Source organism: Geospiza fortis, unplaced genomic scaffold (genome assembly GCF_000277835.1).
Source record: "Geospiza fortis unplaced genomic scaffold, GeoFor_1.0 scaffold112, whole genome shotgun sequence".
NCBI lineage: Eukaryota > Metazoa > Chordata > Aves > Passeriformes > Thraupidae > Geospiza > Geospiza fortis.
Window position 1 is genome coordinate 9,311,773 of NW_005054298.1, and position 15,411 is coordinate 9,327,183.

The 15,411-nt window shown below is 41.5% G+C and overlaps 1 protein-coding gene across 2 annotated transcripts in view; it reads left to right on the top strand.

Moving 5' to 3' along the window:
* SEMA5B (semaphorin 5B) overlaps window positions 1–15,411 on the top strand; it is a 263,423-nt gene that overhangs the window by 125,376 nt on the left and 122,636 nt on the right. For both annotated transcript variants that reach the window (XM_005415761.2, XM_031056895.1), the window contains one exon: window positions 6,759–6,964. In XM_005415761.2, the coding sequence (XP_005415818.1) occupies window positions 6,811–6,964 (154 nt within the window). In that variant the 5' untranslated portion in view covers window positions 6,759–6,810. The remainder of the gene's footprint in view (window positions 1–6,758; window positions 6,965–15,411) is intronic.

The following is a 15,411-nucleotide window of genomic DNA, read 5'->3' on the forward strand; positions in this document are numbered from 1 at the left end:
TGTCCCATGAGCCCTGGGGTGGCTCCTCTCTTGGGCTGTGTACACTCTTCCTCTTTTTGGCTGAGGATCTGGAGACTTTGACTGGGAGTCAGGATCTCCTGATTCTAGAGCTAGGCTCCAGTAAATGTCGAGTCTGAGGTGCAGTTGTGCTAAGTACCATAGCATCTGCTGTTGTGTTAAGCTGTGCCTTCATCTCCGTGTTTCACAGATGGAACACATAAAAATAATTCCATAGCCAGTCCAGGTCCGGGAATTACCAAAAATTTGGTAATGCTTTGACAAAACTTTGACATCTCTCAGAGAGGCCATTCTGTGAACAGTAAATAGCTGATATTTCCATCCCCCCTGTAGAGGCACTTTTTTAGAAAACAGTGGCAGCACACCACCAGGGAGATAAATGAGTGTGAGCCTTCATTGCCAAATACAATCTTTGAATAAACAGAAGACTTCAGACTCCAAGGCACCTTTTCTCAAGTGCTAAATTCATACCCCAAACAAATGCTAACAAAGCCTCTCATGTCTTTATATTAAGTGTAGCCTGTAAAAAAAAGATCTAGAGCTCTCTGGGGAGCCTCTTGAAGCACCTGGGGACACACTCAATGTGTGGTCAGGTTAGCACTGCTCAGAAGCAAGTCTGAGTGTCAGCAGAGCAGGTATTTATTTATGCCCACTGGATTTGGCAGGAGCCCAGAGGTACAGTATATTTTGTGCTGTTACACAGACTTTTATCGTTGAATCAGCTTTATTTAATGGAAGCTCTCTATAATAGGGTCTTGTTTTGGAGGGCTTCCTCTACAGGTGAGGAAACAGCTCTGTTTCCAGACCTTGTGGCAGTGGACTGCACTACTAAGGCCCAGCAACCAAGTGGTGGCTGATGGTTTACTGAGGGCCCACACCAGTCCACAGAGAAGTGGCCTGACAACAACCAATTCATTTTGTGCTAAACCATTATTAAGAGTTTTGTCTCTGTTGCCTGTTCTGAATGAAAATATCCCATTGCATTTTGTGGCCTTGGTTTCAGACCGTGACCAGTCCTGGGTGGCTTTGATCAGCAATCAGAAAGAGCCCTAGAAATAAAGTGCCTCCAAGTGCACTGTCAATTTTTTGTGGAATGTAGTCTTAAGAACATCAAAGTATAGACTGTTACATTTCAGCTCCACTACAGGATTCATGAGCCATGAACCAAAGAGTATATTAGGAAAAACTGATTTCTCCCTTGCAAAGAGTTACCTGAATTATGTATACAGATCTAGATAATAGAAGAGTTTCAATTAATTGACCTGTCTTGCAATATCTTGATTGTTTTATTCCTGATACAAAACCCACTGTGATACTGCCAGTGGTGTCCTGCAGACTCTGTGAGGCAGGAGCTGTGAGTGAGAGGGGTCAGCATGGAGCTCAAGCTTCTGCTTTGCCATAAGACAGCAAATTGCCTGCACACACTTGTGGTGCACCCTGCTGCTGAGTTGCAGGGGGGTTGAAGATAACCCTTGGATTATATGTATGAAAATGTGGGTTTGTCTTCCTGGCATGTTATGAGAGCAAGATCAGTGTGAGACTCATAGAAGATGTTGCAGTTGAGGCCATGGGAAGCCCTGAACAAGGTGGGTACACACAAGCCTGGTGACAGCCAGAGCAAGACCTTTGGCATATAAACTGCCATGAAAGCCAAAGTGAGCTCGCCGATTCTTCTGAAGACTGTAGGGTGATTTAATTAAAGCAAAACAAGATCTCTTCACAGATTCTCATCTCAGCCAGAGTCTGACCATTTCCACAGATTTGCCTCACCATGTAAGTGAGAGAAGCTCAGTATCCGCAAGTCCAGCCTAACAGTGCATATGAGATTTGACCTCTGGACATGAAGTGCAGCATGGCATGTTTTGGCTGTAAGACAGATCCATGGGCACAGCTGAGGGCTGAGTGTGTGCATGTGGCCAGGGGCAAAGGGAAAAGCTGTGCTTTTTCTTCGATAGTGTAGAATGGCCCTTGGAGCCAGTTGGGTGGGATGGATTCCAGCTGGAGAGGGAGGGAAGCGTGAGGAGCATCAGATGAATAAAGGACCATAGTTTTGTTGGTCTTGGAGCTGTTTTCTAGGGCAGAGCTGCCTGTGCCAGCCTGTCATAGCCACATTTCTGAGCTGTCTTTCTTTACAATGTTTATATTTTTCCCTTATTCTTCCAGTACTTTTTTGAATACTTTAATGTCCACATCTTTCCATTGCACCTCTTCCCTCTGCTATCCCAGTCTAATAAAACCATAACTGTGACAATCACAAAAGATCCTGAACAGAAGAATTAAAGCTTTTGCAGGAGGTTCCTTTTTTAGTCTTTTTTAAAGGCATGTCTTTCCTTTAAAATGAAAGATGAAGCATTTTCTTTTATCCTTTAACTTTACTGTCACATTTTATTAAGTCAAAATGATAGTTACAGTCAGAGGAAAGCAGGATATGAATTCCTGGTACAGCCATTTTTAAAGTGTGCTTTGTTTTAAAGCCCTGAAGATTGATTGAAGGTATTTTTCTTTTAGACACAAAGCTTTAGTCAAAAGGGGCCTGATCTGAGTTACCCTCTGTAAATCAGGATTAGTTCCTGTGAAATCAATGGAGTTGCAATGATACAATACGGGGTGAGTTGGAAAAGACTCATGCCCTGGCAGTAAATAAGGGAGGGACTGTGGGCAATCCCCTGAATGCTGCCCTTGTGCCGGGGTGAAGCCACGAGGCAAAGCAGAATTATACCCTGGCCCTCTTGGGCTGCCATGGAATGTCCTGGCTGGGAGATGGGCAGGCAGAGTGGGTTTGTGCTGACACAGGCACTGAGGTTGCAAATCTCAGCTTTGGAGATGCTCTGAGTGTGCAGACCTCCTGCCTTTCCCAGATGGAGCAGCTCTTTGCACATCCCTGCCACTGCCAGTACAGGCAGGGAGGCCCATGAGCTGAGAAAGCCTGATTTAAGAGACAAGAGGATGGTGGCAGAAGTGGTGCTCTATAAAATACCTGACTGTGGAGCAAATGTCACCAAATCCAGTGTAGGCCTGAATTTATCGACCTTCTTCTGTCAGAGGGCTGTAGGGATTCACTGGGTGGAGTAGAAAAGGGGAGAAAGTTGCCCCATCACTGGCCCTTGGGGCTTTGCAGAGGCTCAGAGGACAGCTTTCATGAGGGACAAGGCAGATAACCTTGGACAGATAATATTTCTGGACATTTTTGTCTCTTTTTAATGTGTCTGCATTGGGCCAGGGAGAAGAATAGCTAAGGTGGTAACTTGCATCAAGATGAGCAAATAAAGAATTGAAATGATGTGTCCTGTCTGAGATTTCAGTTTAACCAGGGATTTGAGCTCTTGCCTCTCATCTGTACTGAAACCTTGACAACTGGTTTCTTGAGCCCTAAGCCATTCTGAGCAGTCTAATAAGAACAGCTCTTTTTTATAGCATTTAACTGTATCTAAATGGCTTAAGGCCAGGGCAAGTTCCAGCACTGCAAAGCACCACTACTCTGGGCTGTGCTTGGGATGTGCAGCGTTTTAGCAGTCTGGATGGGGACTGGCCCTAAGCACTGATCATACTCCAGGCTTCACAGTGAAAATCTGCAGCCTGGGCAAAATGGGAGGCTTGGATTTGGCCACCTCCAGTAAAATTAAAACATTTCATTTCATTAAAACACTTCATAACTGCTGGACTCTCCCAGGCAGTTACGAGCTTGCTTTTGGCATACAGCTGACCTGTGCTTGCACATGGCATTGCTTCATAGGAGTGTGGGGTTCTCTTTGGAAATGAATTTGCAGCAGCTAGCAATTACCAAGTTAGAGTCTTAAAATACTGAGAAAAAGTGAACAAGGAAGCCTGGGAAAGGACAGGTTGAAGGACTAAGATTTTTCATTGTTATCCACTGTCTCAATATTGTTCAGCTCTAGGGCTCTGACTTCTGTTGCCCTTGGCATTGGCATTTCCCACTGACTCTGACTCCAGTTACACACCAGCTCAGGGCTGCACATGACACTGATTTTCCTCAACTTCCAGCACACAAATGCTCCACATATTTGATGAATGCAATTGGATGTAGGAGGTAGAGAACACAGTGAAGGATATGAGTTTTTTATAATGTTCCTTTTTCACCTTGGTTTGGTCATTTATTACTTTCCAGTTCAAGTTCGAAACCATTATTTTCATGCACACTTTGGATTTCCCTATGAAAATAAGGAAAAGAAGATGGAACTTTACCCCAAATACTGGTTACAGCTTTCTAAGGAACACTGAAGTCTCTTGGACTGTGGTAAAATCTCCCAGGGAAAGTGGCAGAAATCCAGACACTTGGCACATTTTACAACTAGTCCAGACAAAACACTAGTAAATGTACTCTGCTTTGGCACAGAATAGGCTGTGGGATGCTATGAAGCTTCTCTGTATGCAACTTTTTATAATTTCATGACCATAATGAGTGTGAAACTTGAATTTACTCATCTGCTGATTGCACATGAGCATAGGACCCTATCATGTGTCTTTGTTTTAAGATTTTTTTCCACCTAGTTTGAGATCATTGTTTGGACGATTAGTACATGAAAATGGCCATATTGGCTCAGACTAGAAGTCTGTCTAGTTTAGTACCTTCTTTCTAGGATTAGCCAGTAATGGCTGCACTGGGAGTAGTAGAGCATGCATAAAGTGAGATTTCTATGACTGTCTTTTCCAGTTTCCAGCAAGGATATCTGACAGTGAAAAAGTTCTTTTTGCCTTTTGTGCATTTCCCACAACAACCATCACCTATCTCAGGAAAGTTTGGCTTTGACTTTAAGTGTATCTGAAAGCTATACAAAATGCATCTCACTGGCCTTCACATCTCTGTGCTGTGCTTCATTTCTGGATTTTTACTGGAAAAAAGGATCGTTTAATCCAGTGGTTGAAAATATAATGTGAAGATTCATAATCAATAATTTTTATTACAGTGTGGCTCATACAACATGTCCATCATGTGAGGTGCCACAGTACTCAGTGGTGTACACCCTGCAGTATGCTTGTGCTTAATGCTGTGCTGGCCTTAGCTTTAAATGATTTCACATCTCTTCCTTCTGCCAATCCCATTTCTTAATTTAACATTATATTTGCTGTGTTTTTCAAAACAGTCACCCTCTGTAGTGTGTACTGTAGAACCTCTTTTGGAGAGCTGGAAAGGGATTTTATATATCACTGCATAAAATCTGCATGTATATGGGGATGGAAAAAATGTGAAATGTTGTAATGTCTCACTCACACTGGTTGGGAAACCAAGTCCCTAGAACTACCCCCGAGCCCTGAATGCCAATGCTATTTTCAGTCAGAGGTATGGAGCTGCTGCTGAAGACGTGCAGAATGGATGCATTGCAACTCATCTTTATGCATGTTTAAAATCACAGAGAAATACAGTTAAGAATAAAACACAGGATCCATTTTTCAAACCAACTGTCTCCCATTTCTGGTGTAAGCAGTCCCTTATTGGGATCTTGTGATGCCTGAAGACCTTTAAAAGTTTCTTCCAACTCCTTGATGTCACAATATTGTCCTCTATATTGGAGTTTGCTCCAAGCCACAATCCTGTCATTGTGCATCAGTGCCTCATGTTACCTGCCATCAGCCTGCCCATTTCAGGTCACTGAAAGTGTTTTAGAGACTCCAAACAAAAATCTAGAGGTATCAGATACTGCAAGTGTTGACTATTACACTAACTTTATGAATGGCATCTGCAGGAATTGAAAATCTCATTATGTGTGAATTTGATCAGAATTAGCTTTATCACTAGATAAAATTTAAAGGTAGGAGGCTCTATTTGTTTGAAAACACGTGCTTGCAATAATTGAACAAAGTCACATAGGAAAATATACTATGCACATCAATAAGATTAAATTTAGCAATGCAGATTTTCTTAAGCTGCAGCATCATCTTGGAGAGCTTGTGGCATGGGCTAATTAATCCTCCATCCTCTGCCTCAGGCCTGGTAGGCCTGGGAGAATTTTTAGAGTTGTGCCTTTACTGCTACTGTTGTTAAAAATGCTCACGTAGAAAAGGCATGACTTTCTCCTCGCCTGAGAGTGAATGCTCCTCCTCTTGAGCTGTGCCTCAGGTCTTGTGACTGGGAGCTGTAGCGTCCCATAATAATGAAGGCAATCGACTCACTTCTCACCATTTTCCCCTTCAGATTATTCTAACTTTTATGTTACCTCAATTAGCACTTTCCTGACAAGACCTTTATACTGGCTTGTTTTATTTCAAGACATTTAAAGCAGCAGTGGTCAGATGTATGAATCACATGTGAGAACAGAGTTTTCATGGTGACTGATGTTGGTCTTCCTTACTAATCTCTTGAATTTAGCATGGCATTTACTATGGACACATTTTGAAATTGAGGAGGGAGATGTCCACACTGGGGGAAACATTTACACCTGGGATATTTGAAATTTCCTGTTGTCCTTGCCAGCCATTGTGCACTAGGTGCTTTATAAGACACAGACCCCAAGGGTACACAGAGATAGGTGTTTAGGGAGCTGTGCACTTCCCTTCTTTATGGTTGTAAATTGGGGTGGGTTTTTTGATTTTTGTTTTTTGTTGTTGGTTTGGTTTGGTTTGGTTTTTTTGTGCTGTCTGTGGAATATTACAGTATGTACTTAAGCACAAGTGGGGTTGGTAGGAAAGGGGAACTCCACCCTTCCCCATGTTACACGCTCTGGACAAGCATTTGCCTTTCTGAAAGTGGAACCTTTCTGAAAGAGGAATTATTTGTATTTCAGGTATCCTCTGTGGGCCTATCTTGGAAGCTAGATCTGCAGCCGCCCTTCAGTCATGATTGTTTCAAGATTAAAGGCCATTTCCCTGTCATTGCCAAGCCTTTTTCTTCTTGCTTTTCATCTCTCAGCATCACAGAATGTACCTGAATACACTGAAGCTGAACATCAGCAATGTGTTAGGAAAGAACACCCCACAATTGCTTTTGAAGGTAAGAGCTTCTATTCCTGTTCCAGATTCCAATTGGATGATCCATTTAGGTTTAGTCTGTGCTGTTTTTCCTTACAACTCTGATCCACAGGCCAGGGGAAGTGGCCTGACAAATCATTTTCCCTTTGATGCTTTACAGTGTTTTAATTCTGAGGTTTCACAGCAGTTACTTAATCCAGGCCGTTTTGGGACTACTGGTCTAAGAATCTCAATTTTCTACTCTGTAACAGGCTCCCTGTAATCTTGTGCCATGCTGAAACTGTGTTTCAGTTTCCTTTTCTATAACTGGTTTCAATAATGCCTCACCTGGCTTGCTGGAGCCAGGCACTTATTAAGTGAAATGTGAGAGAGAATTTGGACCTGCTTGAATACGAGAGAAATTAGATGATGTAAAATTGTAGGGAGTGGCTGTGCTTTTGTTTGTAGCATTCCTGGTTTGGTTTGGTTTTGTTATGTATTTGTCACCTGGGCTAGTAGTTTTTCTGTCCTTCATCTGGGCCTGTAACTTGAATGTGAGGAGGGGCCTTTGTGTTGCAATGGCCAGTTCTTTTCCTGTTCTTTTGAAGCGTGGGATTTCTCTTGTCCTTATCCACTCAGGTTTTCCATGAATGTACATGTCATGTACTCCTCAATTGTTGTCTAGATAATCTGTCCACTTATCCACACAGCAGCTAGATCTTTATATTGGTACCACTATTATTTGAAAATTCACTCCAGACTAGTGTGTTCAACTCAGTGTGCCAGCATCAGCAGCTGCTGAGTCTCCTTGCTAAAAATTGTTTCCTCCGAAATGTTGGAATATCGATTTTGGTTCCCATTTAAGACTTTGCAATGCATCTCCAGTTACATTCTTTGCTAAAGGCAATTGAGTACCTTGCAATGTGTCTCTAGTTAGGTTCTTTGCTAAAGGCAATTCAGTTGTGGTTTTGTGACCTTTGAGATAGGGTTTCCAGGAAGAAAGTAGTCAAAGGCTTCCTTGCTGACCTTTCAGGGTTCTTCTAGAGAGCTTTACTATTCTTCACAGAGGAGGAAACTCTTGTCTCTTAATTTGGAAAGTTTAAGAGATTTCTTGTCTGTTTTCCATTATCCATGCCTTAAAGGTTTCAGTAGATTAAAATAAATTAGCAGAATCCTTGAGCCTACATGATACAGCACTGGCTCTAACCTTGGTCTGGTAAATAAATCTTGATTATAGTTGCTAAATAAATCTAACCATCTGTTTTAAGTGGGGAGGGCAAAAAAGGAGAAGCCCTTGCTGTTAAAAAACAGTGAAATTCAATTCAGTAAATAAAAAAGTTATGAGAATATTATAGGTATGGAAAAGAGAAAAAGTGTTGCTCTCTCTATTAACCAGGAGCACCAAACTTTGAGTTTAGAGGATGTGTCTCTGCAATCCTGCACTGAGGTAAATCATTCTGCAGGGAATATTAAAAGCCCCAATTCCTGAAGTTGAGGAATTGGTGGGCATTTCTTGGCACTCAATATGAGTGCTACTCTGCAGAATTGATGGCTGTGTAAACACACTCATAATCTGCCAGTTTGCTTTGTTTTAGTAAGGCATGAATATTTCACAGGAAAAAAAAACCTGTCGTCTTCTTTCACTGTTCTTGTTCCCTTCCTTTTTTCAATGATAGAGGGCAAAAACTGGTGAGTTAATTAGAACCTGACAATTGTGCAAAAGAAAGAAAGATTTAAATTGCAGATGCATCAAGAAAATTACCCAGATTATCATTTGAGATTCTTAAACCCAAATTAGATTCAGAGTTACGGTTTTTTCACAGCACCTGTTTCCTTGTGATTGTTCATGATACAGTTTCATCTTGTATTGTCTGCTGCAAAGCGCAGCTGGAACATGCACTGTAGGAATTAAATTAAAGGCCCCTTTTGTCCGCTGCACATAAGGCCTGGTGAAGAGGGCTCACATGTCCAAAACCACATCTCAGTTCATAATCTGATTTCTCTTAAAGCTCTACCCTGTTCTGGTGCCAGCACACGCAGGTTTGGGCTACAATGGTAGACAAGTAGGGGAATCTAAATTTTATGTGGTGTTCCCAGATTGCTCTGAGGATGTCTCTTCTTAACAATGTGCCTCAGGGGCTTTCTGTGGCTCTCCAGATGCATGGACTCATGAATCACAACCTGGTACACAATGGGAGTATGTAATGACTGAAAGAGTGACCCCAGCAGAGCCCTTCTGATGCTCCTGCTGCCAGGGGAAGAGATTATGTTACACCAGCAATTTTCTGTGGATGGGCCACAATAATAATAAGGCCTCTGACCATTCAGTCATACAGGGTACATTAATTTACTGCCAGAATGAATAGGCTAACAAAACAGTTTATGTTACAAAGGGGTTGAATAACTTCTTTTTCACAACCTTGCTAACCAGGCTTCCCATCACCAGACAAATGGGATGCCATACCATGTTTTGTGTTCTCTAGTCTTCAGTTCCCACTTTGCTTGTGCTCAGTCTCTTTTTATTATACTTTATCTCTAGATTATATTCTTAACATCTAGTTGGATAATATCCTTGTTGTAGAAGAATCCAAGTAAAACTTCTTTCTGTGTATTTTCCCCTTATTTCCTGAGAAATTCTGTATTTTTATGTTCTTATTGTATCTCATCCACACTAGGCAATCATCTGCTTGATTGGCTTTCTATCTCTTTGTCTTGCTATGAGGGTGGGTAAAAAAGATAGAATCCAGTACATGTCCTACCCATTTAAGCAGAAAGTATACTATGTATGTAAAAAGCTTTTACTTTAGCTGTGTTCAGATCTGAAGAAATGTTTCTTTACAAACTCCATTCCTGAAATGATTTGTGCCTTTACATGTGACATAGAGAAGATGGCCTAGACAAGTCGAGGGGCGTACATTCTGGTTCTAGATGTACATACTTTAACTGCTAAAGGTAACATTGCTCTGCCAGGACAGATGTGGGCTGGGGAGGGAGCATGAGCTGAATGGTTTATCCTCACAGCCTGCATGGAGATCCTGAGGGACACAACAGGAATTTTGTGCTGCAAGCACTGTCCTGCGTGTTTGCACAGTACCAAACTATCACAACGGTGCCCCAGTTTCCCTGGGGCTTATAAATGGTGCTCATTGTACAGTTCCAGCAATAATAACATACCCAGTTTGGGCTTTTCATAATTGGATTGTTCTACTCTGTGCTTATAGGAAATCCAGTTAAAGTTTGATTTCTCTTGTTAGATCAATAAGAAAATGATCTTCTACTTCCCAGGAGGCTGTTTCTGGGTCTTACTACCTATTTGACTGTTAGTGGGTAGCTACATTAGGGATGTTGCATGCTTGTTTGTTTTTCAGTGATTTGAGAATTTAGTGAAACAAGTCAAGTGTATTCTTAGTGCATCCCTTTTTATTTATACATACGTGTACACATGCTTCCAAGTCCCATTTCACAAAACAGTTTGTCATTCCAGCACAGCTCCCCTGTGGTCCACTCTCGTAAGCCAAACACCAGAGAATTGGTTTTTACTTCTTGTCAATCATGTTCATATTTCTCATTTTTTCTGTATGGGTTTTACTGCCAATAGATCAGTGCCTGCATTTGCAATTGGGCTGTGCCTGTGTCCTACTGTCCTGGTTGCCAGCAGTATACTTCATTGTAGTACAACCCTTCCTTGGATATAAAACAACCTTGCTATTCCTTAAGACATTTGGAGCTCCTTTGTAATGTGCCTTTTGGGAAAACCAGAAACATCTTCCATGTCAATACTATACAAGGTTTGTTATTTCAAAAGCCAGAGCCATGAGGGATGTGAACTCATGTTTGTAAAGGCAGCAGAGTGTTTGGCTTCATCTTGTTTACCAATTGCTTAAAACTTTGCAAACTCATCGGTGTTATGTGGATCGTTTGGATGTTCACAACTTCACTGGAAATGAGTTGTAGACAGGTTTCCACTTGCAGTTCTTTCCATTATTTATTTCTCATTAATTTCATCCATTAAATCGGTATGCTCAGGAAAAAGTATGATAACTTCACAGGTTTTTCTCTGTTCTGCTTTAATAATTGCAGCCTGTCTTCATCCATAAAAACACTTCAGCTGATCCCATATTGAGGCACAGGACAGAGGTGGACTTGGTTAAATAGCTTAAGTCTCCTCAGGACTGCAAATCTCAGCTTGACAGACTGTATCATCATGGCCGGTGTGAGTTCTCAATGCGTGGCATGTGATCCATTGTCTAATTCTCAGTCTCTCCTAGATGCAGACAAGTTGCTCTGTCTGTTGCCTCAGGTTTTCAAAGTGATTTAGTTTGAGAGTGTTTAAATCTGGGAGTTTACTTCAGACTATCTGTAATTATTACCTCCTACCAGATAAATGTGATTCAGGTGACTTGAATGTAGCTTGCTATGCATTTTCTCAATATTTTATTTCTTTAAACAACATTTTATTGGAATGGGTCCAGCTTCAAACACTGAAACCTGTGGGGAGCAGCTAAATGTTTTCTTGTATTGAAAGCTAAAGCTATTTTAACTTTGTGGGCTGAAGGATAATAAGGTATGATTTATTTGTATAGAAAGTTCTTGACATTTCACCAAACACTCCCACTGTTGTTGAATTGGTCACTAATACATTATTCCCTTTACTGTATACAGATGGGAAAAAAGCACATTAGCATTCATCAACTCCGAAGGCCAGCTGGGAAAGCCCTATAGGAAATTCTGGTCAAGATATACACTTTTCTCAAGCAAATGAGATTTTGAAAATCCAAACCAAGATTTTAGATAAAGAAGGATGAAGATTGTGAGGTGAAGTATTAGAGGTGTATGTAAGCATTAAGGGAAGGCACAATACATTATGGGAGAATTCTCTTCCAGCTCATAGCCTTGCTGCTCTTGGCTCTCCATGCAGAGTCCAAACATTAACTAATGATGGAGTTTCAACTGGAAACTGGTGGCATCCTGTGGGTGCTTCTGAGTATTTGAACTTCAGTGCATTTCAGTATGGATTTTGTTTCCATTGAGCAAGGCTTGTAACAATTTTCCTTTTAATCTTGAAAAACAGAACTGTGTTTCTTTCTAAAGAAGAACTTTCTTCTTTAGATTTGATTTAGAATTTGTTTGAAAATTATGACTGATAAAGCCAAAATATACAGTAGTTAGGGAAATAATTGCTCTCAGGCAAAACTTCAGAAATTTACACCCAGCAGCTCTCAATATATTTTTTATTCCAAAATAATAATTGTAATAGTAATTATGCTAGTTCTTTAAGACTTTCCTCATTAATGATGTCCAAGGCACTTCACAAATAGTAGCAATGAGATTTGATTGAAAAAATTACTCAGTGTGGTGTTTCTTGGGACCTCAGGAAGAAAGGGAGGGTTGGATTCATTCACAAAATGCTTTAGATGGAATGAATCATGAGAAGCAGGAGAGAAAAGAAAGACTTTGCAGTGAATATTCAGGAAGTGAAGTGATCAAGTAACTTAACATATGGGAGTGAGGGAAAGTAAAACTTTAAAGAGGTAGAACAGCTCAAGGGAAGGAGCAGCCTGTGATCATGAGTGGTGGTGTTGATGAGAGGGAGGCTTCCTCAGCAGCAGGACTGAGTAGACTCACAGTGTGGAGGAACAGGCGCTCAGGTCACCATTCTGCATGGACCAAGGCCATGAAAAACTCATGTGAGCCACAGAGTTGCTGATTGATATTTTCCAGAGGTACCGCTGGTGTAACTGAGGCTAACAGCAGCATGTGCCTGGTCCTGTTTTTGGCACAGGGACTGGATCCAGGACATAGACATGGGCAGCCTTTTTTTTGGGTTTTGGGCACATGTCAGAGAAAAAGAACAGGGTGGAAATCTAAAGTGAAGTGCTTATCTTCTTTTTCTGTGGTTCAGTGCAAACAAAGACATCCCTTGGAGAGACCTCATTTTCAATTTCAAATCTTGCTTAATATAGTTTCCTAACTGAACAAATTTGTGATACAGCAGTGGTACAGCAGACCTCATTTATTTGGCACATCTGCTTCTGGTGAATGTTAACGTAGCACATTCCCCTAAAACATTCCATTCAAGGATGGCATTATGCTTTGATAAAGTTCACTTTAGTACTAGCAATCACATAAGAAATATTCTTGTTTTATCATACAGGGTTTACCCTGGAAAGCCAACAGATAGTGTCATCTCAGTCAGGTTCTGAATATGTACTTTTCTGGAAGTCAGTGGGGTTGTTTATTATTAGCCAGTTTCCAATTTAAAACACTGATTCTTATGAGAACAGCCTAATTTCAAAATTCTCTCAGGAATTTACAGCCTGTGCTCTCCTTCTTTGCTCTAACTGCCTCATGGTGGGAGTTTTGTCCGCAGAAGACCAGAGTCCTTGTAGGCCTGGCAGCTACACAGCACAAACTGTGCATTAAACTGGGCATCTCCAGTTCAGTCTTTGGTTAGCCAGCAAAGAGGATCACCTTCTGCTTCAGGTGTTCACCACAATCAGACACTTCTGCTTCTGTGGCAGATCTGGTTACCTGCAGGAAAAATTCAGGGAGAGTTTAGCCTTGCTTTCTCTGCCTTCTCCCACCTTCTCGCTAGTGAAAATGGTTGTCCTGAGCACCACCTCTGCTGGCACAGTGGCTGATTTAGACATGTAGCTGTAAGGATAGTGAAAAAAATTTGCCTTCAAGTGTGGAGGAGACAGACTGAAGGATCCTTGAATAATGACAAAGAGGTGTTGATTTTTTTTCCCTATCAGACTGCAGTGGTTGTAGAGGCCAGGATGCAGGTTGCTTTCTTGTCTGAAGAGAGGGATTATACTGATCAGAATGTCATAGGAAGCTGCAAGTGATGCATGAGCACTCACTTTATCTTTCTCAGTGAGGGAGATTGCGTGACAGCTGCAGGACTTGTCTTAGTAAACAACAGATCACAATACTTAAACACTCTGCAACATGCTCAGGAGAACAAGAAGTCTTTGGGTTTGCTCACAGTGGGGCTGTGTGTGGCACTCCTCAGCCGAGTTTCAGCAGCTGGTGGTGGGGTGCAGGGCGCTATGACACTGTGCAATGCTCTGTGGGGCTGCAGGCAAGGCTCTTGAGGAGAGGAGGAAGTGTCAGGATGGTGTTTGTCCCAGCTGGCAGCCAGGAAAGCCAAATCTATTCTTACCATAAAGTCCTGTGCTATGTGGACACACGCCTTTGGTCCTGTAAAACTCAGGAAGGGCGAGTGGACATCCTTGTGTCTCATGGACACACATTCAGATCCACCACTCTTGCAGCACTGTGGCATCCCCTCTTGCTCTTTATTGGCCACAAGGAACACAAGTGAAACAGAGAGGGATGAGACCGACCTCTCTGATGGAACAGAACTGCTGCATAATGTAGAAATGTGCCAAATTGGGAATGTGAATTGCAGTCCTTCAATATCCTTCCTTGAGGTGGCCCCAGGACAATTTACCAGCATACTGTCCCATACTGAAAGTGAGCACTAGTTCATGTTTACTATTTAGTGTTTTCCTTATCTGGGATTGAATCCCTGAGTTCTTCCTCATATATTGGTGTGTTTTACCATCTGTTCCATATTAATAATAAAAAGTAAATAAACAAGCAGTTATAATTGTACTTTTGCAAAAATTTGGTTTGGACTAAATTATGTATTCTTCATATTGAAACAATTTAGCAACATTTGTTTTGAAGAAACAATTAAAATTTAGGAAATAAAGAGTCAAAATGCTTGGTATGTAATATGCAATGCTTAGTGCCTCCTGTACATCCCATGCATTACAGATAATTACACCTTGATGCACCAGCCAGTATCCCTAAACCCATTTAACAATTGGAACCACTGAGATATTTATTAGTTTCATGATTTGCTCAAGACAGAGAACTCCTGTGTCAGTGCTTTTGGACTCTTGGGACCATGCCTACATCTCCAGCTGTCATCTCTCTCTTGGGGTGGAAGAAGCTCAGCAAGATCTGTTCAGAGAGAAGCTGGAGACATTAAGGGAAGAGGCATAAAATCATCCAGATCTTTAAATTTTACTATGTTTATTGTGATTCCTATGGCTCTGTGGAGGCAAGACCTGAGTCTTTGGTTTGGGGATTTTTTTCCTTCAGGATGATAAAAAACAGAGCCTTTTCTTCTGTGGTGTTCTATTCCTTGGTAGCTGAGGGATAGGACTATTCCCTCTTTTACAAGACCAAGAGAAAAAAGTCTTATTCTTTATTTTCCCATCATCTCCTATCCACATATTCTAGGACAGCTTGGAGAGGGACATTAGCAACTCTTGCTTCTTGGATCTCATGGAAAAGGAATGGCTCACTGCAAGCTGCTATCACAGTGACTCACAAGCCACTCATGGGTTAGTTCATTGCTCTTTCATTTGAGAAGGGGCTTTGTAGTTGGTCAAGACAGGAAAAATTGTTTGAGTGGGCAGGAAATGAAGTAGAAACATGTCTAGAAGGTGAAGACTGCTAGGAAAGAAAGCAGGA